At 43.6% G+C, this 27,565-nt stretch overlaps 1 protein-coding gene across 12 annotated transcripts in view; it reads left to right on the top strand.

Moving 5' to 3' along the window:
- Positions 1-554: 554 nt before the first annotated feature.
- Positions 555-27,565, top strand: part of MTSS1 (MTSS I-BAR domain containing 1) — a 125,928-nt gene continuing 98,917 nt past the window's right edge. For 10 of the 12 annotated variants that reach the window (XM_058040112.1, XM_058040131.1, XM_058040061.1 and 7 more), the window contains exons 1-3: positions 765-1,453; positions 17,756-17,817; positions 20,501-20,574. In XM_058040112.1, coding sequence (XP_057896095.1) covers positions 1,382-1,453; positions 17,756-17,817; positions 20,501-20,574 — 208 coding nt within the window. In that variant the 5' untranslated portion in view covers positions 765-1,381. Of the gene's footprint in view, positions 572-764; positions 1,454-17,755; positions 17,818-20,500; positions 20,575-27,565 lie in introns of those variants that run through there. The other 2 variants (XM_058040053.1, XM_058040045.1) reach the window with 2 other exon arrangements.

Here is a 27,565-nt window from a genome sequence, read left to right as displayed (position 1 = left end):
CTTATTCTTCTGTACATCCATGTTCCTGGTTCTACAGCAGTTTTACGCTAAAACACGTACACCACAGCCCGTGCTGTTCCCCCGGTGTGTGATTTCCCTGGGGGAAGCAGCAGCAGGACCTGTGGAGCTCTGCCCCCCACACCGTGCGGGCAGCGCTCCATTCACACCACGGGAGGGTCCCGGACGCTCGGTGTGAGCGCCATGTGCCAGTGTCACACTCGTGCACGGTGTGAGCCACCGCCTGTCTGCGTGCGGAAACAGGGGATTTTGACCACAATGCTTTGTAAAATCTGGCAGAGTTAATGTGCAAACCGAATTACTTCAAACCCCCACGTTTTACACAACCCACTCTCACAGTCTTGCCTATCGTCTGGCATTTGTGGGAGAGGATGAATGAGCAGCCTCACAGCTGCCGCCGGCTGCACTCCCCAGGCTGCAGCTTTGCGAGGCCTCTCAGCGCTGTATCGGGGGGCTCAGGCAGACGCTTGTCACCAGAAACAGCCGAATTTGGGCCATTTCGGCGAATATCACCAGAATAAAACAGTTTCTTTGCCGAATGCTGAACATGCAAGTCAGTTTCTGCACGGGAAGCGGACCGGGTCCAGCGGAGTCCTCGGGGCGGCCCCGTCGGTAGCGGGGCGCGAACCCACAGCCCCCAGCCCACCGGCCGCGCGGGGCCAATGGGCGGCCTCGCTGGTGACGCGGCGGGGCGGGCGGGGCGCTGGGCGCGGGGCCGGGCGGGGGCGGGCGCTGCCGCCGCGGGAGCGGCACGGGCGGGCGGAGCGGCTGTTCCCGGAGAGGGCAGGCTGCGGGTTGGGTGCTTTGGCTGTAGTCTGGTTCGCTGGGGTTGCCAGAGACCCCCCTCCCGGCTACTCCACGAGGACCGGCTTGACGCTCGATCCCTTTTAATAGACACCGATCTTTTTTCCCCCCTTGTTTTTTCGGGGTGCACTTCGCCCAGCGCCGCGGGCGCCCGCTGCCCTGAGCGCTGCCGTGCCGGGAGGCGCGGGGGGCCGGGGCCGCGATGCGCAGAGATGGGGCCTGTGGCTGCTCCCGCATGGGCTCGTAGCGCCCGCTCGGTGCTGAGTGCCTGGGTGCCGGGGAGGTGCGTGTAGGAGAGAGGCGCCAGTAGCGCTGGATTTTATCCCCTTGTAGAGGTGCAGGCAGACAGGGGTTCAGGTGTGTTGGGGTGTATTTTTTTTTCCCTCTCGTTGCCTACATCAGCTTGTTTGCCCCTTCTCCCCCTCCTTTTTTTTTTTTTTCTTTTTTTGGGGGAGGGGTGAGGTGGGAGCCCGGGGTGTCTGATTTTCCTCCAGCTGAGCAGTGCAGTTGCAGCGGTAGCGGTGAAATCCTGCTCCTCCTGTGAGCTCCAGCCAGGAAAATGGAGGCTGTGATAGAGAAGGAATGTAGTGCGCTCGGAGGGCTCTTCCAGACGATCATAAGCGACATGAAGGTAAGAGGCTGAGGGGTGTGGGGGAGCACAGGGGAGGGGAAGCGTCTTCCCACCTGGCCCGGCGAAACTTCGCCCCGGGCGGTGCAGCCGCATCGGGGGCTGGAGGCGGCGCGACCTCCCCGCGGCGCTGGGGCGACGCTGCCCGGGGCTGGGTCCGCGTCCCCGCCGGCGGGACCGGCCTGGCAGAGGGATCCTGGCCTCACACGCAGGGTCTGGGGCTTGCGAGTTGGTTGCAGGATACTGCCTCTCCCTCTCTCCTCCTTCCTTCTTTTCTCTATTTGTCCTGCTCAAACATGCAAGCTGTTACCTTGCACCAGGGTCAGCGATTTGCCTCTTTATTTTACAAATATTTTCATTCTCCTTTTTTCTCGCCCGGTGTGGGCTGTCAGATCGGTAGCAGAATGAATGCCGCGGGGCGGGAGCGTGGTGCGGAGGAGCCGGGCACGGAGCATGTCAGCCGTGGGGTGGGGCTCGGAAGGGCAGTGTGAGCATTTCGGTGCCAAGCTGATGGGCGCGATGGAAAAAAATCTCTGCCTGGAGATGCTCACAAGTTGATGTGTGCCTGGATTAAAATTGCCGCTCGGTGTGGTATTATTTTCACGCTGTATATGCTCGTGGAGGTGGCATTTCCTTCTTTCTGTGAATGGATGCAAAGGTTTCAAGCGCAGGGGTCTCTCCTCCAGCCACCAGAACCCGAGTGTGCTGATCCCGGCTCTGCCAAAGGGTCCCTTTGAGAGAGGCGCTCCCACTCTATCCTTGGCAGCCAAGGGCACTCCTGCAGGGTTTTCTTTGGGTGAGCGGGTGCCTCCCACCCTTCTCTCGTGGAAGTAAATAGCGTAACAGCGTTGCTGTGTTCTGCCCGTCATGTCTCCCCCAAAGCCGGGGCTGGAGGCGCCCAGGCTCCGGCACACGGCCGTACTGCAGAATACTGCAGTGTTCCCCTGGACAAGGGCAGCTTGTCTGCCTGCCAGGGCCGCCAGGGAAGGATGCAGTTGTCGGGAGATGTTGAGGGACGTGTCAGATAATGGGGACTGCCGTAATTTAAAGGCGGCAACCGTGCACGCTGTGCTTTTCCCAGGCAGGGCATGGGATTTCTCTGGGTGTTCTAATTCATGCGGGGCTGCGGGAGGAAGAGCTGCCAGGTAGTATTGGAGGACAGGGTCTGCTCTAAGAGGGAGCCTGGCAGAGGTGAATGGTTTCTACTGTATTTCTTGGGGAGGGTGGAGAAGCTGTTTGGACTAGAAGTTATTTTTTGGCAAACGTTCATATGCACGTTCCTCTCAACAGATCTTAGGAGACATTTAATTAAAAGCGTGGCTTGTCAAGAGCAGGCAGGAAGGAGGGGGCAGTCTGTGTATATCTGTCAAGACAATGCTGCAGACCTGGCAGTGGTGGTCCTCAAGCTCTCAGCCTCCTTGGATTTTTAATAATGACTGCACTTAAAAATAAAAGAAATCCCCCCCAAAAGCAGGAAATGATCACAAATAATGGAATCATTTTAGTGGTCAGTGCAGGGAACAGGCAGGAGATGTTCTGTTCCAGATCAAGTGCGGTTTTGGGTTTCATCACAGAGGGACACAGAGTATGTTTATTCTTTCCTTCTTTTCATAAGTGATGCATTTGGTTTTTCTTGCTCTTAAGCCAGTGGGCCTCTGTGTAGATTCATTTTTTTTCTTTGGCACATTGCTACTTGCATGGGAATGCTGCTCATCAGAAAACATGTTGACATGAGTGTATGGAGATGGGCACAGGTGTGAATATTTTTTTCTTAATGCTCCATAGTAGTGGAACCTGTTTTGTGAAGTGGCAATTACTGAAGGGGGAGGTTTGGAAGGAATAGCTGCAGATCTTTAGCAGCATGGTGGTTGTTATGGTTAAAAAAATCTGCTCATTATTTAGCATGAGTAGAACAAAGAATTTTTACCTGTAGTTGGATTTGATGCGGCTGATGCTGTACTACTGAGATGCACTGGGATTCTTTGTGAATTGCGCACAAAGGAGCACAACAATTTCTAAGGAAAAGTAGCTATTTTTTTGATAGTTAACCAGAACCTTTCAACTAATCATGTCTTTAGTAGTAAAGTGAAAATTAGCATTTTAAGTGCTGTTTCACGTAGTCAGATCTGTGTGGGCAGGCTGCTGGCAGGATCTCGGAGATGTTGCGTAGGGGTCTGCCCACGCATCCCCGAGTGCTCCCTCCGTGCCTGTTTCTCATGGCAGGCTGTGATCAAGGCCCCACATGCCCTGCAGTGCTGAGGGATTTGATGCAGCATCCGCCTTTTTTTAACCAAATTCTTCACAGGTTCTTTTATCCTATGTATTGCTCTACCTTAAACTTTGTTATAAAGATGGTGGGGTTAATCAACATCTCAATTACTCTGAAGTGTTGCCAGTGGATGCAGATGGGTGCTGCAGCTGAGGTGATGAAGATATAGTACATGCAGACTGATTTTTCTCTTTGTTCACAGCAACACAGAACTGGCTCAGGTGTACCTGTTGTTAATTTTGAGCTCTGCCTGGTTCTGACAAGGTTACAGGAACTGGAATTACAATTTTGAGCAATGTGATTGTTTCCATTTGTCTCTATGTACTCTATTATATCTGAAACTTCATATGGGCAATATATGTCAGTATGGCTAACACATCACGTTTTTTGACAGCAAGATTGTGTCTTGCTGGCTGAGGTCTCTTGAATGGCATTTAATGTTTTCACCATAAACCCCAAATTTCTCTCCACCCTCTGTCAAAAATATTTTTGTGTCTAATACTCAACAAAACCTGCTTCAAAAAAACTCAGCATAAAGCTAAGTGATTTGGAGAAATGTTACTGAGTAAATGTAAGAGCAGTTAATAAACATCCCATTTGTACTGCACATTATTGTACATCGCAGAGTCACAGACTATTTTGAGTTGGAAGGGACCCACAAGGATCATTGAATCCAACTCTTAGCACTGCACAGGACACCCCCCACTGTGTGCCAGAGTGCTTTGTCCAAATGCTTCTTAAAATCTGTCAGGCTTGGTGCTGTGACCACTTCCCTGGGGAAGCTTGTCCCAGTACCCAAACACCCCCTGCGTGAAGAAACTTCTCCTGATCTCCATCTTAAACCTCCCCTGGCACAGCTTCATGCTGTTCCTTGGGTCCTGCAGAGATGCCCCTCCACTTCCCCTGGTGAGGAAGCTGTGGGCTGCAATGAGGTCACCCCTCAGTCTCCTCCAGGCTGAACAGAACATCTGGAACTTCAGTCCCCTGACAAGGGAAGTCCATTTTTTCCATGCCAAACAAGGGTCAGATTTGTTGAGTAATATGGTGGTGTACATGATGACAGGGTTGTTTGTGTAAAGTCCACAATGGGAACTGAACTTGGCTGTTGTGCTCTAGAATTGGATTTCTGTGCTTTGAGATTTCAGGACCTGATTAAAGAATCATAAAGGTGGGAGTGTGTGTGCCCATCCCATCCTTATTTTGGTCCATTGTCACAGCCCTGATGTTTCCTACAATACATCACTGAGCATGTGGCACTTACAATTAGTTACACTCTTATGCAAGATCTTGAAAGCAATTAAAGTTTATAAAAACAAAAATAAAATGTCCCCTCAGAGGAGGAGTCCTGTGTGCTACGTGCAGACGCTGTGTGACTTGTTTTTGAATGCGGCGAATTTTCTGTAGCTCCCTGTGGGAAGGGAGTATTTGATCTGAATGGTTTGTAAGTAATTTCTTGCAATTGAGAAATGAGATGCTGCAATGTGCTGTTAATTTCAATATCTCTTTTAGTGCAAAGCAAATCATTGCAGTTAATTTTTGGGAGGGCCTGTTGCAGATGGGTTTCAAAAGAACTTGTCTTCTCATGCAGAGCAGATCTTTAATGCTTCTTTTCCTTCTGAGTTGATTTTACATTCCTTTTAATCATATTGTTCTCTGCTATCCTGAAGAAAAAAACCACCACCTCTGAAAACATTGAAATTGGCTGTGTTTGTAGTTCATCAGTTGCTTGATGGTGTTTCTTTGGCTTTTAGCATTCTCTTTATTTGTCTTGCCTCTTCTGCCAGCATGTGTTTTGACAGAGCTTTCTGTGTATGTACAGCACCTGACACCTGGGGGGTGGGCATGGGGGAAAGATGAGTAATGAGCAGTTGGATGAACACAGGTTGTCTGTGACTTCATTTATACAAAGTCAGAGGATTTACTAAATTTTTATGGGTCAGGTGTGTATTACCAGTTAGTCTCATTCATCTCCCTGCATGTGTGGGATGTGCAGGTATTGTCCTGAAACAGGGCTCCCAACAGACATGTGCGTTTTTGGAACGATTTAGAAGCTTTTGTTATATGTGTGTGTGCCTTATTTATATTTGTTTAGCTGAAAGCACAATAAAATCAGTAATAAATCAGTAACCTCTACTATAATACTCTAGAGGAGGTGCTGAGACTCCTGGACTAGGCAGTGGTGCACGTTTTCTTCCAGCTACGCAAAACTCTTGGTTGAAACACAAGAGAGAGACATGAACATATGGGCATGAGAAACATTTATGTTTTTGCAGCCTCTAACCTGCTTTTAGAAGGTGATCTGTGAGAGGCAGCATTTTAACTTGCTTTTGTAGAAGTTGGACCAGGAGTGGCCACATCAAGGATTGAGAGTTGTTTGTTAGGTAGCCCTGTTTGCTTACAAGGGATGGCCTTGTGATATTCACACAAATAATATAAACTGAGGAAAAAATATTTGATGGAACAAATAGAACTGCTGAGACAGTTACTACAGCAGGTACAGCTGCAAGTCCTCAGTGTGTATGTTAATCCAAGGAGCAGCACACATGTACCAGAGAACCTGGGCAAATTTATTTTACCATGACATGTCCTAGTGCAACAGCTCTTCCCCAGCTGTGCTTTATTTGAAGCTTGAGATCTCTGTGGAGATTAGGAATGTTCAGTTGGATGATTTTAAGGGTTAGTTTCAATCCAGCTGTTCAGGATGATAACTACTGTAAGGAAGAACAAATGTGTCATGCACTCGGAGTGGCACGGTTTAACATCTTCCTTGGTGACTTTGACTGTGGATTGAGTGTTCCCTCAGCAGGTTTGATGATGTCACCCAGCTGGGTGGTGCAGTCACCATGCTGGAGGGGAGCAATGCCATCCAAAGGGATTTTGTCAGATTTAAGAGGCAGGGCTGTGTGAACCAGGGAGCCCTTATTGCACCTTGAGTACCAAAAGGGTCTGCAAGAGAGTTGGAGAAGGACACGACAAGGGCATGTAGTGACAGGACAAGGGAGAATGGCTTCAGTCAAGAGGGCAGGGTTAGATTAGATACAAGAATTTTTTTACTGTGTGTTGAGAACAGATTTTCTAGAGAAGTGGTGGTTGCCCCTCCAAGGGCAGGTTGGATGGAGCCCTGAGCAACCTGGTCTAGTGGATGGGGTTAGGGCAGATGATCTGTAAGGCCCTTCCAACCCAAAGCATTTTGTGATTTTCTGTGCAACAGACAGGTAGGTCCAGGCTTGGAGAGGAAGCACACCTGCCATGTTGCACTGGCATGTCCCTCATACAGCAGTCTTTAGGACAACTATCTCTTTCAAACCTAGCAAACTGGTGTTTCTTCCCCTTCACAAAAAGTCTGGAATTAGTTAATTTGGAGCTTTTCTTCCCATTTATTTTGTTCCTCAAAGGTTTTACCACCAAAGCATTTGGAGCATAGCTGGCTGCTCTGATTTCTTATCCCTCTGCCTCCCAACAACCTGCTTGCTCAGGCACTTGGTTTGTGTACACTGAAATTCTTGCCTTTTCCAAGCAGCTGCAGTATCTTTCTGTGAACATCTCAGAGGGGGAGGGATTGGCATGCAGCAAAGGCTGAAAGATGGTGCAGGAAGAGAAGCCTCTGCATGCCTGCCCAGACACTGAGGTTCAAGCAACAGGGCATAGCTGGGAACATACTTAGTCACAAGTAGTTTATTTTTTAGAGACACATGCTTTCTTGATCCAAATACTCTTGTGTGAGTGTTAACAATTTATACAACTGTTGAACATTTGCTACATAAGTGTGTACTGGGCTGGCTTATCCTGTGACATACCCAGAACAAGGATTTTTAATATATCTTGAGAGTACTCCTTTTGGACCTGGCAGGATGCCAAGAGCTGCACAGTGAGGTTTGTGAGGTTCTAAGTGTGGAAGGAGTTGTGCAGTGCTGCATGAAACACAATTGACTGAACAAATGTTGGAGAACAAGAAGTCTGTGTAATTATGGGCTTAGTGCTGGTTAATACCTAACAGAGGGTGATATTCAGTGGAGGTTGCCGCTTCCTACCTGAGTTCTGAGTGTGCATGAACAGAACTCAAATCTTTGTTATAAAATACCTGAGAAGCAGATTCTGTTTTTTTAAGGACCAAAGTTGCAAGAGTTGATGGAGTATATTGTGAATCTGTAAACAGCATCTTCTGTAGCATAGCAGTCTATGTGTTTTCAGCTTCTGAAGAACATTTTTAAGGTTCATGGTCTACCCAAAGACAGTTGATCTGGAAGATAAGCAGGGAGCAAAATAGGAACTAGATCTAAAAAGGCTTCTTGGTCTACTTCAGAGCGTTCAAAGATGAGTACAGAGAAGTTTGAGTCAGCATCATAAAGAGGCTACCCTTCAGAATAAGGTAGTCTGTTTAGGCTACATGTATAGAAATGCCTTTTCCTCTTCAAGGGTCCATTTTCAATTGGAAAATTATGTCTGCCTTGATACTGTAAGTGCCAAGCACTGCTTTGTTTGCTGGGATCTACGCTGACCTTTCAGGACATTGATTGACTTTTTCCTGCTGGGCTGAGGTAGCTCGAACGCCAAGGTGTTTGGAAGGATTGGAGACAAAATGTCTGCTAGCTTTGTGGCTAGGACCATAGCAGCTTTCATCTTCAAAGTGCTCTCTGGGTGACTTGGCTCCAAAGAATGGCTCCCATTTTACAGAAAGGGAAGCTATGGCTGCAGGTTTAGTGACTTCTACTCCCTCCCCCTAGGACAGGAAGAAATTGGGTGCATCTACAACGTGGAGTTAATGAGGGAATGTTGGTTAAGCTCCCAGTATAATAGGTTTCTATCTCCATGTACACACTACTTTGTTTTTACTGATTAAGAAGTGTTGCTGTTCACCCCTGTGATAACCTGGTGTTTGCAGGCAGAAGAGATGACATCTAAAGATGATTGATAAATTCTCAACAGAAGTGTCCTGAACTCCTCTCCTGGAACTGAAACTAGAGGACCTCTCTCAGTTTTTAGTGGCGAAGCCTGACTGGAACATCTTAACCATAAGCTGGTTGATTGTGAGGAATTTGTCTCTTGTGGGGTTTTCTGTGAGCTCTGTACTTTTTGCTCTTCTGGTCAACAACCATAAGTGATATGTAGTTGACTTGAATTCTAGGATGCTACCTGGAGTACAGTCATCCTTTAACAAGCCATTCTTGCAGGGATGAGCTTGTGTTGGTGTGTAAAATGCTGCTGATGAGTGTGTAACTAGAGACACTTGGTTGGTAGTACAGAAGGGTTCACATTTGTTCTCATTCTTTCTTCCACATAAACTGCCACCATGCTTCTCATCTGAGCATGAGATGTATTTTTTTTTTTTTTGCCACAAAAGTCACATGTGGGCTTTGTAACGTCTCTGAAGCCACCTGTATAGAGGCACAATTTAGAATTTTTTGTTAATAGAGCTGTATTTGGGATGTCTCCTAACAGTACCGTCCATGAACAAACCACGTGAATGCTCATTGTCCATGAGCAAACCGAGGGTCTAATTTGGAGCTTGAAAGGGATTATTTATCTTTTCATGAATAAAATGGAAAGAAAGTAGCCTGCATTAAGCATACCTGCACTTCACTCTCTGTCATGAGGCTAAGGTCAATAAGCATTAAAAACGTGGGTACCTGGCTGCTGCCTTTCTCCCAGTAGGAACTTTCCTGGTCATCTCAAGTGCTTGTCAGTAGTTTGGGTCCTGGAGATTGTTGTGACTGCTTGTAGGATGGAGATTGCGTTGAGTGGATGGTCAGAAATTAGGATTTCTTATTGCTTGGAAAGAAAAAGGCGATGAGACCCCAGTGGTGTTGGTGACATTACTAGCACTAGGCTGTTGGCTTCAGGCTGTCCTGTGTAGGTATTAACTTGACTGACTGCCTCCTGATATTTTAATTATCTTCATTTTGATCCAGCTGAAATATTGTGGGTTTAGAAAATAGCTGCTGAGTATGTACAGTGGCCACTTAATGACTGAGTGGATGAAAGGCGGTATTGATGAGTCTCTGAGGAGAAATCTGCTATTCAGGCTTGCAGACTTGTTCAGACCTGCAGTGAAGAATGTGGAACTAAATGCTTCCTCTGGAAGACTACTTAATGTCCAGCTTTTTTCATGTGGCATGGGATAAAAGGTCTCTGGATGCTGTGGGTAGTTGTTTCCCACCACCCTCTTGTCTTTTGAATAACTTCCTATGTTTAGAGAAGGAGAGACTGTATGTTTATGCATGATGTATTTTCTCACAGTACGAGTCTAACTTTTGTTTGCTAATTACCCAATCTTGGATTTAAACCATGAAGTGGCTGCTTTGGACTGGAGTTTCTTCATCTTATAAACCATGAAACTGAACTGTGGACAGTACAGATTTGACGTGGTCCCTATTGACATAGAAGGAGGCTCATGAGTTGGATTTGTAACCAGGATGAGTTTTCACAGGTCCTTCCTGTAGTACAGATTGGAGTCACAATGATAGAGCAACTGGTATCCTGCACTGGGGATGTTTAAGCATGGGCTAACACACTGCAGGCATTATTATAATACAAATTAAAGACTCCTGAGCTCTGACAACAGAGTGGTACCAGACTTAGGTTCCGTCTCCCCCTTTAAATGGGATCTAATTTAAGTGAGATCTAATAAAAATGTGTGTTCTTACAAAGTAGTGTTGCATTTCAATGCTGCTGCTAAGGGAATTGGGTATTCTTTAGAGTTCTTCAGGTGGTTTAAGAATGTAGAAAAAATGGGTATCTGTGGTGTTGTTGTTCAGGTTTTTTACCCCAGTAGTGTGAATGCCCTTTTCTGGATTTTACTGACTGGATTTTAGTTTAGAATTTTTTCATGTCATTATCTGTTTTCTTTATTGTTCTAATTGTACTATTTAAACTAAAAACTAAACAGTTTTGAAAATACTTAATGTGTGGTTCTGTGATATGTAGAAGAAGTGCCCGGTTGACAGGTTTTTTTAATAGCATATGAGATGTCTTCAGCAGCATTTTGTTGCATAATTTTCAATATTCTGATAATGTATGTCCTTGAAAAACAAAGCCTGGCATACCTGTTTATACTATGCATGCTGAGGGAAACTAGTTTCTAATCCTGCCATTCCCTAAACAAGAGGCAGAAATAATGAAAGTAAATGTATGGATACAAGACTGTGATTTACCCCTGCTTTATTTCCTGAAGGGTAGTTACTGCTTAAATGGCATCTTTAATGTGCTTTTACTTTCACCTGCATGCACTGTAATCTCTCAGACCCTGAGTCTGTACCTGCCTGCTCTGTTCAGTGCTGTGTGTGTTCAGCTCTTGCTGTGAGATCCTGTGGAGTTCTTGTCTTTTGCTGCTGGTGCCTTTTCACTCCTGGCCCAGCACAAGTTGAGTCCCTTTTGCTGATGGAGCTTCCCCTATGCCTGGCAATACCTTCAGCTCAGAAAAAATGATGGGACCTTGAATTCAGCTGGTCCCTTTCCTTGGCTTGTGGCAATATTTCTGCAAGACCTCTACACAATGTGTTACCCTTCCTGAAGGAGTTCTAGTGAAAGGAAGCTGCCTGACCTTTCAGAGTTGCCTGTTACCTGGTCTTATAGTTGAATGGGTTGTGCAATCTGAAACTTCTCTGCTGAAGCCAAGCTGATTGTTTCTTGTTCTGCACCACTGGGAAAGAGATGATGGGCAGCATCAGGGATGCTCTTGAAATCAGTACTGGGACTTGGCTGAGTTCTTGTTCTGAATATAAGAAATAGGGAGTAGAAAGGGTAGATTTAGATTGGACACAAATTGATTTAATTTACAGTGAAGGTGGTGAGACAGTGGAGAAGGTCACCTAGAAAAGTTGTAGATTCTCCATCATTGAAAGTATTCATGTTCAGTCTGGATGGGGCTGAGAACAACCTGATCTAGTAAAATATATTCCTGCTCCTGGCAGGGGGCTTGGACTAAATGGTCATTAAATGTCCCTTCTAACTTAAGCTGTTCTGTGAATGTGTGTATTTGAAAATCAAAGGAGTAATGGAATAGATTTTGTGTACATCTCTGTGTCATAAAGAATTAAGTTTCTCTTGCCAGCAAAATTCCTGTTTCAATGTGTAGAAAGATTTGAGACTTTAGATGCAGCTTAGGAGCATTCATGAGACAGGCTCTTGATGCTTTTCAGAGTAGAAAGAGGCAAAGCCACCAAGCAGAGTTTTTGGATGGAGAAGAGCAATTATGAACTTCAGGCAAGATGATGCTGACCCACAATATTTCAGCTGGATCAAAATGAAGATAATTAAAATATCAGGAGGCAGTCAGTCAAGTTAATACTTACACAGGACAGCCTCAAGCCAACAGCTTTGTGCTAGTAATGTCACCAACACCACTGGGGTCTCATCACTTCGTTCTTTCCAAGCAAGCAGAAACCCTAATTTCTGACCATCCATTCAACACAATCTCCATCCCACAAGCAGTCATAACAATCTCCAGGACCTCACCCTTATTTTCAAGACCTTTTGTGACTTGTTAAGGGTCTAGGCAGTCCTGTCCATGAGTTGTGGGCTTGTTTAAATTAGTGGATTGTACAGAGGAGGATGTGTTAGTGTTTGGTAGCAGTTTTTGACTTCTGCAGTTATGGCTGGCCAAGTGCTCTTTCACCCAATTGACTATTGATTTTTCTAGAAAAGAGGAAAAAATTCCAGTGCCAAATGTTACCTGAGAAGGGAAACTGCCTGTCAAATGTTGTGTCTTCCAATGTGTTGAGACATCTTGGCTGTAACCATTGTTTTTCCCTGTTTTTTTCTTTTTTTCATTTATTTTTTTCCCCCTCCTTTTTCTTTCAGACTGTTATTGTTTTCCTGTGCTCTTCCCCTCCACTCTTTCCTGGTTTTGTCTGTTAAAGGACTCTGGAAAAGTGGCAGTCTCTATGTGCATACTTGCTGATTGCCATTGTTATGTGTAACATCTGTGACCTTGTCTGGTGTTTAGCACAATAAAATCTCTTTGCTGCTTGAAGGTAGTGTAGTGAATGCCGCAGAAATGAGACATTCAAAATAATCCTTGTGATTCTGTTATCTGGTAAAAATATAAAAAGAAATCCAGCATGATTTCCAGCATGATTTACTTTGGTGGGGTAGGAGGTCACATGTACAAGCCAAGTTAAAATTTTTGTTCCAAAACCAGATCTATGGCATTTGGATGTGTTACTAGGGCGTGGAGCTCTGTAACACTGTTGTGTGTTTGGGACTCCACTTCTCAGTTTATCACAGCTGAGCAACAACACTGAGGTGGAGAAGTTCTTACTCCTGTAGCCTGCGCAGTTGTTTTCTTTTCCATTTCATTGAAGTCTTGCAGTTAGTCATTGTTAGTACTTTCCTGGAAGGCATACAGCTCCTGCTTTGATAACCACTGAGATAAAACCAAGGCCCTGCTCTCTCCTGGTTCTTCTCTCTGTTACCTCTCTAGCTGAAACAGCCAAATTAGCTTCTGGATTTGCTTTACTGAAGAGCACCTCCCTGGCTCTTTCCCCCTGCCCCACAAGTTTAGATGGGTTGTTGCTGTGAACAAAATTGCAAACTGTTCCTGCTGCCTTTGTACTTGATGTGTCAGCAGGAGCTGGTAATAGGGCTGCAAAGCCTTTCTGATAAATGAAAGCACTTAAAACAACACTGTCAAGGGTTTTTTGAAGATGGAATGAGTCTCATATGTGGGAATTGGGGTGCAAGGAAATAAATTAATAAAGTAAGCATCTTTTTGCCTAATGGGAAAAAAAGAATCATAACTTCTTGGCAGAAAGAGTGAGAGAACATTTTAAAACTGTCAAAGCTGTTGATACTCAAGTTGTAATCTTAGATACAGCAATCTGGGCTCCTATTCTTGCCTTTAGATGTCATCAATAACAGCTTCAGTAAATATCCTTTGCTGCAAGTCTACCCTTCTTTTTTTGAGAAATCATTGAGTTTCTCATATGTGTCTCTTCTCATTCCTGGTGTGAGATCACTGGCGTGAAAGGTAGGGAAAAACTATAATCCATAAATCTTTTGTAGAGTTGTGTTTATGTTGAGGGGTTGTGCTGGTTCACCAAAAAAAAAATAAAAATTCTACCCAAGGATGAAATTCTTTTTCCCAAGCTGCATCTTGGTGATAATTTTGTGCTTTTCCCTGGTGTGGTGGGCTAATCTTGGCCAGCTGCTTTTTATCTCTCCTTTCTCAGTGGGATAGGGGAGAAAATCATAAGAAAAAGCTCAATGATTGAGACAGAGGCACAGAAACCACTTACTGGTTATTGTCATGAGCAAACCAGACCTGAGTGGAGAAGATGAAATTTATTGCCAGTTAAAATAGATTTGAATGGTGAGGAAGGTGGACAAAAATAGGGACATCTGCCCATGTCCCTGGGGTCTGGCTGTCAGATGGGATTTCAGTCAAGGATGATGGCCCACCCTTTTCCCCTGGCAGCGTGGGAGCTGTGGCTTTGGAGGGCTCTGCCCAGGTGTGGGTGTGTGTCTGGCACTCCAGACACACTCACTGTCCCTGGGGGAGCTGTTTCATGTCCCTGATTGCGGCCCGGCCACGCAGTGACAGTGACAGGCGCGGGGCACCGGGTGTTTCTCAGCCCTGAGGCTGAAAGGTGTTCCCGTGTTTGCCCTGCCTGTGTTTGGCACAGATTAGCTGGAGCTGGGCTATGGGATCAGGTGACTAATCACCTCTAAGCCCACTAATTAAGCAGTGGGGTAGGATAATGGCATGCTGCAGCTTTCTGGTGACATGCTGGGTGGCAGCTGAGCTCTGCTGAGGAGCTCCCGGGCCTTGGTGCCATGGAGTGTCATATGGCAGTGGGAAACACCCATGCTGTGGAGGACAGGTCAAATTTCTGCCTTCAGTGACCAAGATATTATTGGGCACTAAGTTATTTTGGGGGAAATAGTCCTTGGATTAATCATTTATCAATTTAAAAGAAAATTATTTAAACAAACACTCACTGTAATCGATCCCTGGCTTAATCCATGTGGAGCTAAATGGGAATTTGTGACCCAGGATCCTGCTGTGGCTCTTCCCTAAGTGTGGCTGCACCTGGGGGAGGACTCCTGCTTTCACAGATAACACCAGGCCTGAGTAACCCTGACATTTAAAAAGGGAAAAATTAGTTTCTTTATCAGCCAGCTGAAATTGGAAATTGCAGGGGGAGCAGAGGAAGCTCTGGGAGAGGCAGCATTAAAAATAGTGTGTTATTATTCTTCAGACAAGGCTTTGTGTCGCAAAAGCGTGTCATGGACAAAGACATCAAATTCCACCTGCTGTTTCTTTGTGTTTAAATTGAGAAAGTAATACATGTTGAATCAAGGATGTGTATTTTTCAGCACTGTTAACATTTCTCTTGACACTGCTTTGACAACAGCGAGAACATTTGCTGGAGGTGAGACACAGCAGGGCTGCCGTGCTCCAGGTGGCACAGGAGGAGGTCTTGGGAAGGAGTTGCTGCCCTGGGCACTGGCACTGTGCAGATTTACAGCACCATTTGATTCCTGCCATCTCTTAGTTTGTCCCCACAGGCATCACTTACATGGCTTCCTTGCTTCCTAGCTGCTGGAGTTGGGATGAACCCCTGGTTATTTGGTCTTGTGAAGTGGTGGTAGGTGTTGAGCACTTTTGCTGTAGGTGGGAATGACGGGGTTTCAGTTTCAGCAGGGATGTACTGGTGGAAATGTTCTTTGGAGAAGCTGAAAGGAATGATGCAGTTTAGTGCGTGACTTCATGATCTGAGGGGGAGATGAGCTTGTGGATGTGGCTCCAGCAGGGAAAAGTGAGAGCAAATTATTCTGGAAGCCAGATGAAGTACATGCCTCTTACTTTCAGCTGAGTGTGAAACCAAGATATGGCAAGCTGAGCAAATAATATAGGACTTCATATCCCTAATGTAAAACTGCTGGAAGGTTTTCTTTAAAAATGCAAAAACAAGCAAAAAAAGAACTCCAACAAAACCCACCAGTGAAGGTATTAATTCAGTGACATTAAAAAGCCCCAAAAGCTCAATTTTTCTGCTGTCTGAAATGAGATCAGATGCTCGTTGCCACTATTTAGGGAGCCCAGGTAAACAAACTGCTTTGATTTCAACCAAACAAATACAGCAAACAATTAAACAAAGTGGGCTCTTACTGCTTACTTGAGCAGCCTTGGTTTGAGGAAAACAGCATTATTATAGACAAGAGCTAAATAGTTGTGGAAATGTTTCACATCTCAAAATTTGCTTTCTAGACTGACCAAAAATTAAAAAAAAAGGGGGCTTTCTTCCTGTGTTGTGTTTTGATAGGAGTGCTTCCCTGGGAAGCAGCTAAACACAGGGCTGGTGTCAATCCCCTTCATGCCATCAGGTGTGTTTAGCTGGATAATGCACCAGGGAGATGGAAACATAATCGGGCTGCTTTGGTATCCTCTGCTTGCTGGCTTGCATTTTGCTGGAGAATCCTGTTAAGCCCTGGGCCGTCCTGGTGATTGTCAGGGCTCCTGGCACGCCCATGCATAATGCATGCCCGGCTGCAGGTGACACTGAGAGAGGGTTCAGAGTAGGGATTGCACTAAGACTAATAGGTTTAGGGAAATAGCATTTTTTGCCTCTTTTAAATAATTGGGTTTCTTTCATTTTTAAAATGTCTGACAGGTTTTTGCTTAGCACAAAGCACTTTATATTCTAGATCTTGCCACCCAGACAGCTATTTTCTCTTTAATTTTCTGTATTTGCCATTGGCTCTGTCATATGTAGGGTATAACAAGGTTTTATGAACACCTGCTTTGCATTGTTTGGGGTCTTTTCCCTTTCTTTTTTCCTTTTTGCAAAAACCCCACAAGCCTTGCTGAAGAATAGAGTACCAGGAGGCTTCCAGGCAGGTGTCTGGGAGCTGCCTTGCCAGGCTGTACTGAGGAGCTGGAATTTGTCTGACAGCTTTTGGGGAAGGACCTGTCCTCGCCCTGAAAACAAAACACTATCTCTCACAGCAGTGGATTTTGGTTTACTTACAAAAATCAGACCAGTTTATAAGGGTGGATTGAGTTTGCTACAAGCAACTGCACTTTCTTGCAACCTCTTCCAGTCAGAGCTGCGGTAATGTTAGCCTTGAGGATCTGCCTTATCTGGGTTTTATTGTGTTGTTGCTCTGGTAACAGCAAGTCTTATACCTTTATTAAAGGAAGCAGGGATATTTTATTTTACTCTCTAGACTCCAATCAAAGGGAAATGTTGAGGTTTCTTTCTACCACATTTTTGCTGTTAGCGGAAAATTTGTACTTGCTCTGCAGAGAGCAATTTCGGGGCAGAGAGCAATTTTTTGTTTTAAATTTGGCAAATAAAGATCAGGACTTGCAAGAATACTTTGTGTTCATATTCTAAGTAAAACTTTGGGTTTTAATCCAGTCTTTAAAAATGGGGAAAATTCTACAGGAGACTTGAAGTCAGGAAGAATTAAACCTTATTAAGCACTTTGTATACACTCAGTGCCATACTGTTTTATCAGCTTCAATTCAGAAATTGTCTCCAAGGCTTTTGACTGTTTTGGAAACAGGTCTTGCAGTGACAAGGTAGCTGTTGGGAAAGCTGGTTGTCTTGAGCTGTCACTGTGCTTTTCTGTGTGCAATTACAGAGTTATATTGAGGCAGTGCTTGAAGTGGTGTCTTGGTCAAGTCACACTTTCATTGTACGGGCTCTGAACCTGGAAAAACCACAGATGATCGGTTGGTAAAGAAGAACAACTCTGATGCTGCCTTTGGTTTTGGGAGCTTCTCTGTACATGCTGTTGCAGTGCCCTGCTTTCAATGGGCTTGCTTTTTGCTGTATCCATCCAAAGGAAGGCATTTCTTTTTGCTGCTTCAGTTGAAATCCCTCTTGCCCAGTGTTCTATTCAAAAAAACTGTAAAGCCTCATTGGAGGACTACTGTTTCATCTGGCTTCAGAAGCAGTTGATTTTGGTGTTCATGGATTTAGTACAGTTTTAGTTATTGTTTTATATCCAGTTTAATTTGATCTATAGTATTAAAATCAGAATGCTCAAATCAAGCGTTCATTGTTGTGTTTTGTTTTTTCTTGCAGGGAAGTTATCCAGTGTGGGAAGATTTTATAAATAAAGCTGGGAAGCTGCAGTCTCAGCTTCGGTAAGTTTTATGTTACACAGTCAAGATCCCCTACAGTTCCTTGGATGTGCAAACATTAAGATTAAATGCAGCTTTTGCAAGGATAATTTCCTAAGCACATCCTTGTAAAATTGTGCATGTTTCTTAGTCAACACCTGCATGTTATTTTTTAAATACTACTACTGGTGTTTTCACATATTTAGGAAAATTCACAGTATGCCATCAGCTATACATAATAAATATAAAATGAACTAAATTTCATGGATATTGATAAAAAATTGGAAAGAGTTTACTATTGTTTAGTGAACACACATTTGGAGTTAGGTCTATGTTGCCCTTTTTATTAGTGTAGAGTACAAAGGGGTTATGTAGGAAAAGGGCTCAAAATATTAAAAAATCTTTGGTAGCCTTACCAGCATTTTCTTCTGACTTAAAAATGAAGAGAATTGCTTTGCTGGATCATACATTGGTGATTATTAAAACCTAAGGATTTGAGGTGTACTTTCAAAATGGCATTCTGGATTATTTGATATATGACAAAGTATCACACTCAGACCAATTCTACCTCTAGAATTCATTCACTTGTAAATTTGTTTCTGCTGATACAAATACAAGCTCCATTTCCTCACAACTCTCCCTAAACCAGTCTCCTCTCTGCTCTGCAGAACACCATTTCTTTTCCCCAGCAGCTGTGGCGGTAACAGGTTACTGGCAGTCTGGTTTGTGGTTCTGTGTTGCATTATGAACCATTCCCAGAGAAGCTGGGGCTTTGCTTCATTTGCCCTAAACAGCTGGAATGTGCTGTTTGCTGCACTGTGCCTAACATGCCACACTTGCTTGTGGTTTTTTTCCTTTTCCAGCAATCATGTCACAGTGAGTACGGAAGATGTAGAGAAAGAGTAAATGGAGAACTTTCCTAGCATTTTATACTCTCCAAACACAGGCCTTTGGGATGGCATGAGGCACAGTTTTGTTTATTTCCCAGTCCTGTGGTGTTGCATTCTGTCAGTGCAGTGCCACAGGAACATGCAAGCGGGCAGCTTGAAAGCCTGTGTTCGAGGATTTGCTGTTTGTTTCTAGCAAATGTGAGCCTTTTGCTGCTGTTTCATTTCTGTGTGCTCTGATAAAGGACAGCAGATGTCATTTGAGCTGGAGCCAGATCTTTCTGGATCTTGTTACTGGGGAAATGGAACTTTGTTATTAGCAATATAATTAATAATTAACAACATAGTACATGAATAACAGTGTGACCCACAAGTTGGGAAGATGAACATCACAAACAGTGTTAAGGAAAATTTTAGAGAAGATTATCTGGTTCCAGGGCCCAGTATTGCTAGCTAGCTGTCAGGGTGGGGGTTTGCCCTCCCTTTAATCTCCTGGGCATGTGGAGAGTCCTTAATGCATTTGCTTGGTCCTGTCATGCCTGGGGTGGTTTTATTCTGTGTGTGTTCAAATCTTTTGTGCTGTCAGTAGGCCATTTACCACACTGCCAGTTATGTCCTCTGTACCTTGAGCATATTTGGAGTGAGACTTGCATAAAATCTGACCTAATTAAGCAGTCCTGTGGTCTTTCTGGCCGAGGATCAGCTTCCCTGCAGGTCTGCTGGGTTTTTTGAGGCTACCAAGGAGCTCTTGAAACAAAGTGAATGTGATAGTCCCTGTTCTGGATTTTGCTTGAAAAGGCTGACTGACACCACCAAGAGAGAAAATCAGAGTTACTGTTAGAAAAAATGTGCAGAAAGAGAACCATGAGGTAACTGTGGAGAGGGCACAATTGTAGGGCCCTGGCCTACTTTCTCTTTAATTGGGTCAACCAGACTATAAACCTTCAGAAATTGGGACTGACCTGAGGTGTTCAGGGCTCTGGGGCATGCTTATCTAGAGCAAACGTGTCTGGAAATGGTAACTCACGTTTGCTGTCCACTTGAACAGATCTGTCCACCACAGGTCTGGGGGGGTTTCCACACGTGGAGGGAGGTTGACGCTTTGGGTTGTGGAGTCTGAGGTTGCTGGTGTACCTCTCAGGAAGGATCCTGCTTGGAGGAGCACTAGATCAGAAAGAGGTTTTGTTTATTTTGGGCATTTTGGAGTTGGTGTTTTTTTTGTAGGTTTAAGTTGTTTTGGTTTATTTCTTGAAGTGGAGGGGTTTTTTCCTTTTCCATTTGTCCAAGAGCTCCAGACCAATCTGATTTCCAGAAAATTTTCTGTTTCAAGGGATGCTCATGCTCCCCACATGAAAAATGGTGGCAATTGTTTGGCTAGGATCCTAGATAAAAGGAAGTTGCTGCATGTTTATTCTTAAAATATGCATGTTCCCTGAAAATAGCAGTGGCTATAATTTGTTCACTAATGGGTGAAGTATAATGTGTGTTAGATTTGTTTTTCATGTTTGACTGCTTAATATTAGTTCTTCAGAGGAAATCAGCTAGAAGGAGGGTGGCTGTGCTCTTTTGAAACAGCACCTGTCCTGTGCAGTTCTCAGCATGGAATTAGCGTGGCTGCCTCCAAGTCCATAGTGCTAACACAAAGCAAGGAAGGGATTAAGGAAGGAGGGAAAAGGCTAAGTTCAGATATAAAAGAGCATACTTTTTGTGGCCTCTGCAAGTTCACAGTGTTATTCTTTATAAGCCTAAATGTTTTTGGCAGTAATTAAATAGGCATCAATGAGACACTGCTAATGTTTTGTTATCTGTATGCATTTCAGGACTACAGTAGTAGCAGCTGCTGCCTTTTTGGATGCCTTTCAGAAAGTGGCTGACATGGCTACTAATACACGTGGTAAGCAGATGTGTCAATATTGAGTTTAACAGAATGCTGTGTGGTTTATACCATTTGTAGTAATAAAAAGAAGTCTTGTTACATTGACAAGCAGATCTGTGAGACATCTGTTAGATGGACTTGCACGTTGAAAAAGTGGCACGTGAAAAAGGAAGTTGTCTTTACTGAAAAAAAACTGCTGGAAACCTGTAATTTAAATGTGTCATCAATCATGTGAACACTTCTTAATTACCATTTGAATTATACTTTGATGAATAATATTTTAGAAAGCAAGATTTACAGAAATCTGTATTCACTGACGCCTCTGTACCTTGTGGAAATGTAAAAGGCTTGATACTCAGCTGGAATAAATAACTGGGGGGCTGCTGGAGACAGAGCAGACACTGGCTGATCTGTGGCCTTTAGGGTCTGCCAGTAATGATGACAGTGACCTGTACTTACATCTTTGAGCAAAGACTTTGCTTGTGCTTCCCCTTTAAGTCTGATGTTCTTGGTCAAACGGAATTTTCCTGGGCTGTGGCCTTCTCTGGGTAGCAGTCTCAGCTTATTGGTGAGTATGGAGAGCCAGAATAGTGCAGCTGGCATTCTTTCCAGCCTGCTGAGTTGGAAGGAGACAAAAGGCTGCTTCTCTCTGATGCTGGATGCCCAGTGACCAAGGCATCATGTGCAGATGTCCCTGCAGTGGTGTAGGGCATTCCCCATGGTCACTGTCCTTGGACTGCTGCTGAAGAGTAAATCTAGAGTGTAGATAAATCACTGCTGCGGGAGCAGCTCTTGGTCAACTCTAACCCTAAAGGTCTTTTCCTAATGTGCTGTTGGCATTTGCCTTGGAGAGTAAGAAAGGTAATATTGCTGACATGAAGGGTGTTCATTGCCATTAGCAGAGTGCAGGCTCAGTCAAACTTCCCTTACCTCTGGCTTACAGGAGGAGCAGCAGCTGCTGGAGTGAGTTCCAAGTCAGAATGACAAGAGGGAAAAATACTTCTTTTTCCTGTCTAAAGCTAATATTTACATTCTGATAAGAAGTTGCTCATTATATGCATACCTCCTGTAAATTATAGGTAATCCACTCACATAAAATAATAAGCATGACAGAAAGTGGAATAAACTAAGGAAGAGACTCAAGGAAGAACTTCACTTGGATTTCTAACATGTCCTTCCTTCAAGCATGTTCTTTTCCCTTTCTTCTGCTTTCCCCAAGGGGAAACAAAGTAAACGACCAAAATCCTTGGGACTTGTCTTCTGACTATGCTGGCAGGCTTATAGGGCTTCCATTGAGATACCAGAATGACTGAAACTTTTCCCACTCTCAAACAAAAATGGCTTGTGTGGGTTTTTGAAGGGTATTTTGCACTTTCTGCTGTGTCGTGTCTTGTCTCTTATCTCTTCCAGCACATCCTTTACAAAAGGAGCTCTGTGAATCCAGGCATGCCAAATTTGTATAGCTCCTCTGTTCTGCCTTCTGCCTTCCCTGACTGAAAGGATAGAAGGGAATTTTGGTTTTATTTTTAGAAAGTGATGTTCTGGGCAGTGAATCAAAACCCCAAGTTAGCTGGTGGTTCTGATCTGTCACCCAACCCAACTTCCATTTATTCCCATTCAGGTTTATCTCTGAGGTTGCACCTTGCTCCTTTAACAAATACTGATCATTCTGCTTTGCTGTGGGCAGGGTAAACACCTGTCCCCAGGAAAGGTAAAGGCAAAAATCCATATGACTTATGAGGGCACAGTTCAATAAAAACATATTTTGCCATCAGTTTTAGGAATTCTAAACTGAACAGAAAAACTGAAAAACTTAATTGTTTTTTTCTCTATAATGGGAATTTTAACTGGCTCTCAGTTTTCCCTTTGAGTGGTTACATAAAGTGAAAAATCCTTTCTTAAATTTTCCCTGTTACTTACCCAGTATATAAAATTATGTATCTGATTGTCCAGTCAGACATCTGGCTGTGTTTCACCCTGTTTAGAGAGTTAACAGATAAACCAAAGTTTGCAGTTAACAGATTAACCAAAGTTAGACAAAGTCATGTTCAGCTGCTGGGGATAAATGAGACTGGAGCAGCACTTCCCGTGACAAAGGCAGGGAGGTTGGTATATTTTACATCATGAGCCTGGTTTATCATTGCATGAGCCAAATGCTTCCTCTGGGAACTAACTGTGCATGGAAATGCTGGAGCAGGTGCCTGCTCTGGAGGGACAGTGTTAGTTCCTTGTAGGATGTCTGAAGTGTTGTGAAGCTGGTGCTGCCTTTAATTTGTAATTGCTTGTAGTTCTACAGAAAGTGGCCTGTTATTTTAAGACTCATTGATCTAGCTGATGGAAGTGTTTTATCAGTCAACAGAAGAACTCTGGCTACTCTTTAATCAGTTTGCAGCAGCATTAGCTTTGGAAGAAGAAAAAGTGTTTGCCTGGGTATACATGTGCACACACAGGCAAGGGGAGACAATCTCCTTTCAGTCACCCAGTGTTCAAGAATGAGAGCTTATTTCCATCATTGCCAGTCCCTGTTCCAGCTGGCAGCCTTACCTTGGGTGCCATTACTGCTGTTCCCAAGCACTGTCTCTGCTCTTCTGCTGCATTGTTCTCTCCATGCCATTTACTTCCTTCTAATCCTGCAATGTTAATCTTCACGTTCCCATCTGGAGCTCAGAAGGCATAATTGGAGCTCTGCCTGTGGTCAAACCTGATCGGATGAGTCAGATAACCTGTACTTTGCTGTATTTTTTCCTTTTGTAGCTTCTGAAGTAGGAAAAGCCCTGAATGTGAAGTACCTGATGTTTTGTGGTGACTCAATACACAAATGAATTCCCAGCCAGCTCATTTCAGCTTTTGCTTCCTCCTTTGCTGTCTCTCCATTTTGATGTGCATCAACCCAAAGCTGTCTCTTTTTTCCTCAGTTTACTTCCCTTGGTTCAATGCTTTGATTTTAACCTGACAAGGGAAAACACAGGGAAATTATCTGATGCATGTATCAACAAAATGTTAGATTTCTGTGGGTCTGGTCATCTGAGAATCATCATTTGAATGGGGGAGATTGTTAAGTTATGTTGCTAATTTAAAGTAATGCTAGCTGTATAGCAATGTGTGCTGGTTTTGCTGGCATCAGAGATTCTTGAAAACAAAATTCCTTTAGATGTTTTGATTTTTGAGCTCTGACAAAATAGAGACATCTATGTAGCAGTTTTTGTTGTTCAAGCTGCATCTGTTTGGCATACAGCCCAGCAGAATTTGGTAGTCTGCAGTGGAATCTGTATTATCTCTCACTATGATTATTAAAGAGAATGCTTACAAAATATGAAATGAATGAGGGTACCTTTAAATCCTCAATATGCCTTAAATAGTGTAATAATAACTCTTGAATACCTTAAAAATGAAGTTTCCTTTTGGGGAGATGTGTGCTCATGAGTTGTAGTTTAGGCTTTTCTTATATGGCTTGTTTCTTGCAATATTTGAAATTCTGAATGTTTTTACCTTCATCAGTTCTAGCTGAAGCATGGAAGAAATTTAAATCTAATTTAATTTTATTTCCATTTACCTGATTATTTGTGCAATAAAGAAGACAAGAACTGTGCATCACAAATACTGTGTTTATATGTGATATATGTTCAAGTTGGCTTTCAACAGTATGTAAAAGAGTGTGTGTAAATTGCTTTGCTTTTTGTATGGTAGTCTTCTTCTGCCTCTGCTGCATTTGAATGTCCTTTGTAGATAAGTACTAGAGCTCAGGAACTTGGAAAAGTAGGTGTGAAAAGTAACTATCCTCCTTGTGTTATGGGGGAGATTAATGTGAAGATATGCACGCTTCTTATGTATCCACTTAATTCAGCATCAGCAGCTTCCCAATAAAACCCTGCCCCAATCTTGCCTACCTGCACAGGTGTAAATTAAAATTTATGGAAAGATGATCAAAAAGCTTTGATTTACCCAAGCTTAAAATTGATCTTCAAAGTGAGATTGTTAATGAGGCAGCTGATACTCAAGTCTTGTGGTTTTCTGTTTTTCATTCATATTGAAGGGTTTTGCATATACATAGGTGTGCTTGATATTAGCAGATTAGTTAAATCACTTCAAGAGGGTGTCAGTGAATCACACAGCTTTCTCTGGCCAGCTGCATTCCATGGATTGTAATGCTGTTTGAAGTTCCCTCTTGGCAAGTGCTACTAGAGGTATATTCTCCCTGCCTTTGGTAATTCTGACATCTAGTATGTTTTCTATCTCTTTCATTTTACAGATATCTGAGAGGATTTTAAGGCCATGCAGAGTTGCAGGAAATTCCCCTTGAGTAGGAGACCCTTTCTGCTGGACTGAGGGTTTTGTGATCAGGGAGGACACTGTGGGTAGTCAGCCAGCTACCAAGGGACACTGAGTAGATTTGGAAGCAAAACTCAGTTTGTGTCTGCATGGCATGCAGCAGCAGGGACCAAAATCAGCACAGTAATTTTAATGTTACCCTGTTGAGGGGCCGGATATATCAGTGTGGAAGAAGTGCTACATTAAAGTGCCTGCACTTTTTTCAAGCCTCATTAAATTTCAACAGCACACAAAAATGTAAATATGATTTAACACTTTTACTTATAAAGTTAAATTTGATTAATATTTGTGAGTGACTACGTCAGGTAGCTCTTCTGTAGCACTACTCAGTGACTGCTCTTCATTTTTAGTAAGTTAAAATAGTACCTCTTCTGCAGATTGGTGTTCCTGGTCAGACTCTGCATCCATGTTGTTCCAGGTAGTGTGTAAGCACCCCTTCAGACGCCTTAGTCTGGGTGATCACTTGTTATTTTGGCCAGGATCTATATGGTATGTACTGAAGTGGTTTCCCAAGGTGCAGGGAAACAAAGTGTTGCAGGGCTGGGATTATCTTTGGTAATTCTATGAGCTCCCAAGTGAGTGTGTTTAGGCCTCCTGAACCAGGACCTTGCTCAGTGCAAATAAGGCAGAGTGGGAGCCAAGGTAGGGCAGGGTCTTGGTGCTACAGCAAAATGTAATGGACAGTGCTGGAGGGTGTTTTCTATTGGTTTATTTATTTTCATGGAGGAAAAAAATAGATGGAACAGAAGTGAAGCTTGGAGAGGAGAAAGACATCACAGTCTACAGCAGTAGACATACAGCTGTATAACATTTTGAAATGAGCTGCTTTGCTCCTGGCTATGGACTGGGGAGATGTGATGGTGATCTGTGCCGAATTTCAGAGTGAAAACAAAGCTGGTCACAAGAGGAAAGGCATTCTCATTGTCCCATTCCTTCATCTGACTCCTCTTTAATTTCACATGCTCATACTCAAATAGCAAAACCTTTGTAAAGCTTCCTGTCAGTTAAGATAAGACTGTCATAAGTACTTATTCTCCAGTGGAGTCTTTGCAGAAAAATAATACAGTCCAGTCTTTTTCTTTGTGGATTTTCATATACAAAATAAGCAGGAAGAAAAGTATTTAAATGAGCCATTCAGTCTTCCATTATGTTTTCATGAAGATGATGCAAAATGCAGGACCAAAATCAGAATCACTGGCAGATAATTTTGAAGCTGGATGCATATTACATATCTGTTGTGTTTGGAGAAGTGGGACTTGGATATTCTGCTTAACAACAGCTAAAACTACAAATCACAAAGGCCATGTTGTGCTATTCACTATTTCTGTGTTCCCATCTCTCTCTAGACCAGTAGCAAATGCCAGTCCGTGTTTGTCACCAAGTGTGTCACCCTGAGAACTCTGTTTCTGATGTGAGCCCCTTTGGCTGGAGCAGTCAAAATGGGGTGAACATCTAAAATGCTCAAACACAAGGGCAGTGGTTTGGTTATTAATGACTAGATTTTGTATTTAGGGGCTTGAAAGGACTGCACTGCAAGTAAAACATGGCCATTGTCTTTTCTTTGGAGAAGTGCAGGCACTGCAGCTTAAAAAAATATTATGCCTTATTTATGCCTTATTTTTCTTAAGGTCAAGACAAAATCTAGCTCAGGGTCATTGACAACATTTGTGCTGATTTATCCTTACCTAAGGAGTAATATTCAGGGCAAAAGACAAAAATAATTGCTATAATAACTTACATAGATGTCCCTTTGTACAGTGCAGAGAGTGACACAGGAGTGGAGTTTGCATTTGCCCTACAACCCAGTATTTTTTTGAGCTTGCTGAGGTGCTGAGAGACTGAAATGTTGTTAGGAAAGGGTGTAAAGCCACCAGGTGATTGTGTGGGCTAAATAGAAAATTTGAATGCAGGACCAGCTTCTATGAGGGGGGGGGGGAAAGGGCGAGGGAGGAAGAAGCCAACAAACTTCTTTAGTACCTTGTCCAAGGAGTGGGCTGGTGTGTTAAGATAGCAGGGGCTGGACTTTTTTCACATGACTGGATGTAAGTCTGCTCACTATCATCTGAATTGGAAATCTTTGGGACTGTGGGGAGGGGGAACAGCTCAGAGTTAATTTTTCATACACTTGGTTGTGGTTCTTTCTCTCTCCTTACTTATACAGCTGTGTTGCTTTTAGGAGGGTAGAATATCAGATCCTGGTTTTTCTGCAGGCTTGGGATGGATGGATTGATTGTTGTTTCCAGCTGCATTATGAATTTATATCTCTGTGGGCATCTTCACACAGAGCACCTACACTTCAGTAACTAAATACTGGTTTTGTAGCTGCAAAGAATTTTCTCAGTCTTGGCAACAGAACCAAACTTTTAATGTCTTAATCATCGAGTTTGGGAAGTAATGAGGATAAATTGTAAGTGGCTTTAGGATTTCCTTCAGATGATTTATTAGTTTAGAGTCAAAGATGCAAAAGCATCCTTTTGATGATGGGATGTGGATTTGAAAGTGGAGGCTGAGGTTTTGGTTGGTGGTTGGTTTTCCCAGTGTAGCACATGTTTCTGTGGTGGGAGATCCCCTTTCAGGCTAATTCAAGCAGCCTTTTGATGTGATAAATTACTAGTTGGCACATAGTTACAATCCTGTAGTAATCACAACAAGAGAGTTGTTGCAGCTCTTATTTATTTTT

This window comes from Melospiza georgiana, chromosome 1 (genome assembly GCF_028018845.1).
Source record: "Melospiza georgiana isolate bMelGeo1 chromosome 1, bMelGeo1.pri, whole genome shotgun sequence".
NCBI lineage: Eukaryota > Metazoa > Chordata > Aves > Passeriformes > Passerellidae > Melospiza > Melospiza georgiana.
The sequence above is the reverse complement of the archived record's forward strand: the minus strand, read 5'-3'. Positions and strand labels throughout refer to the sequence as shown.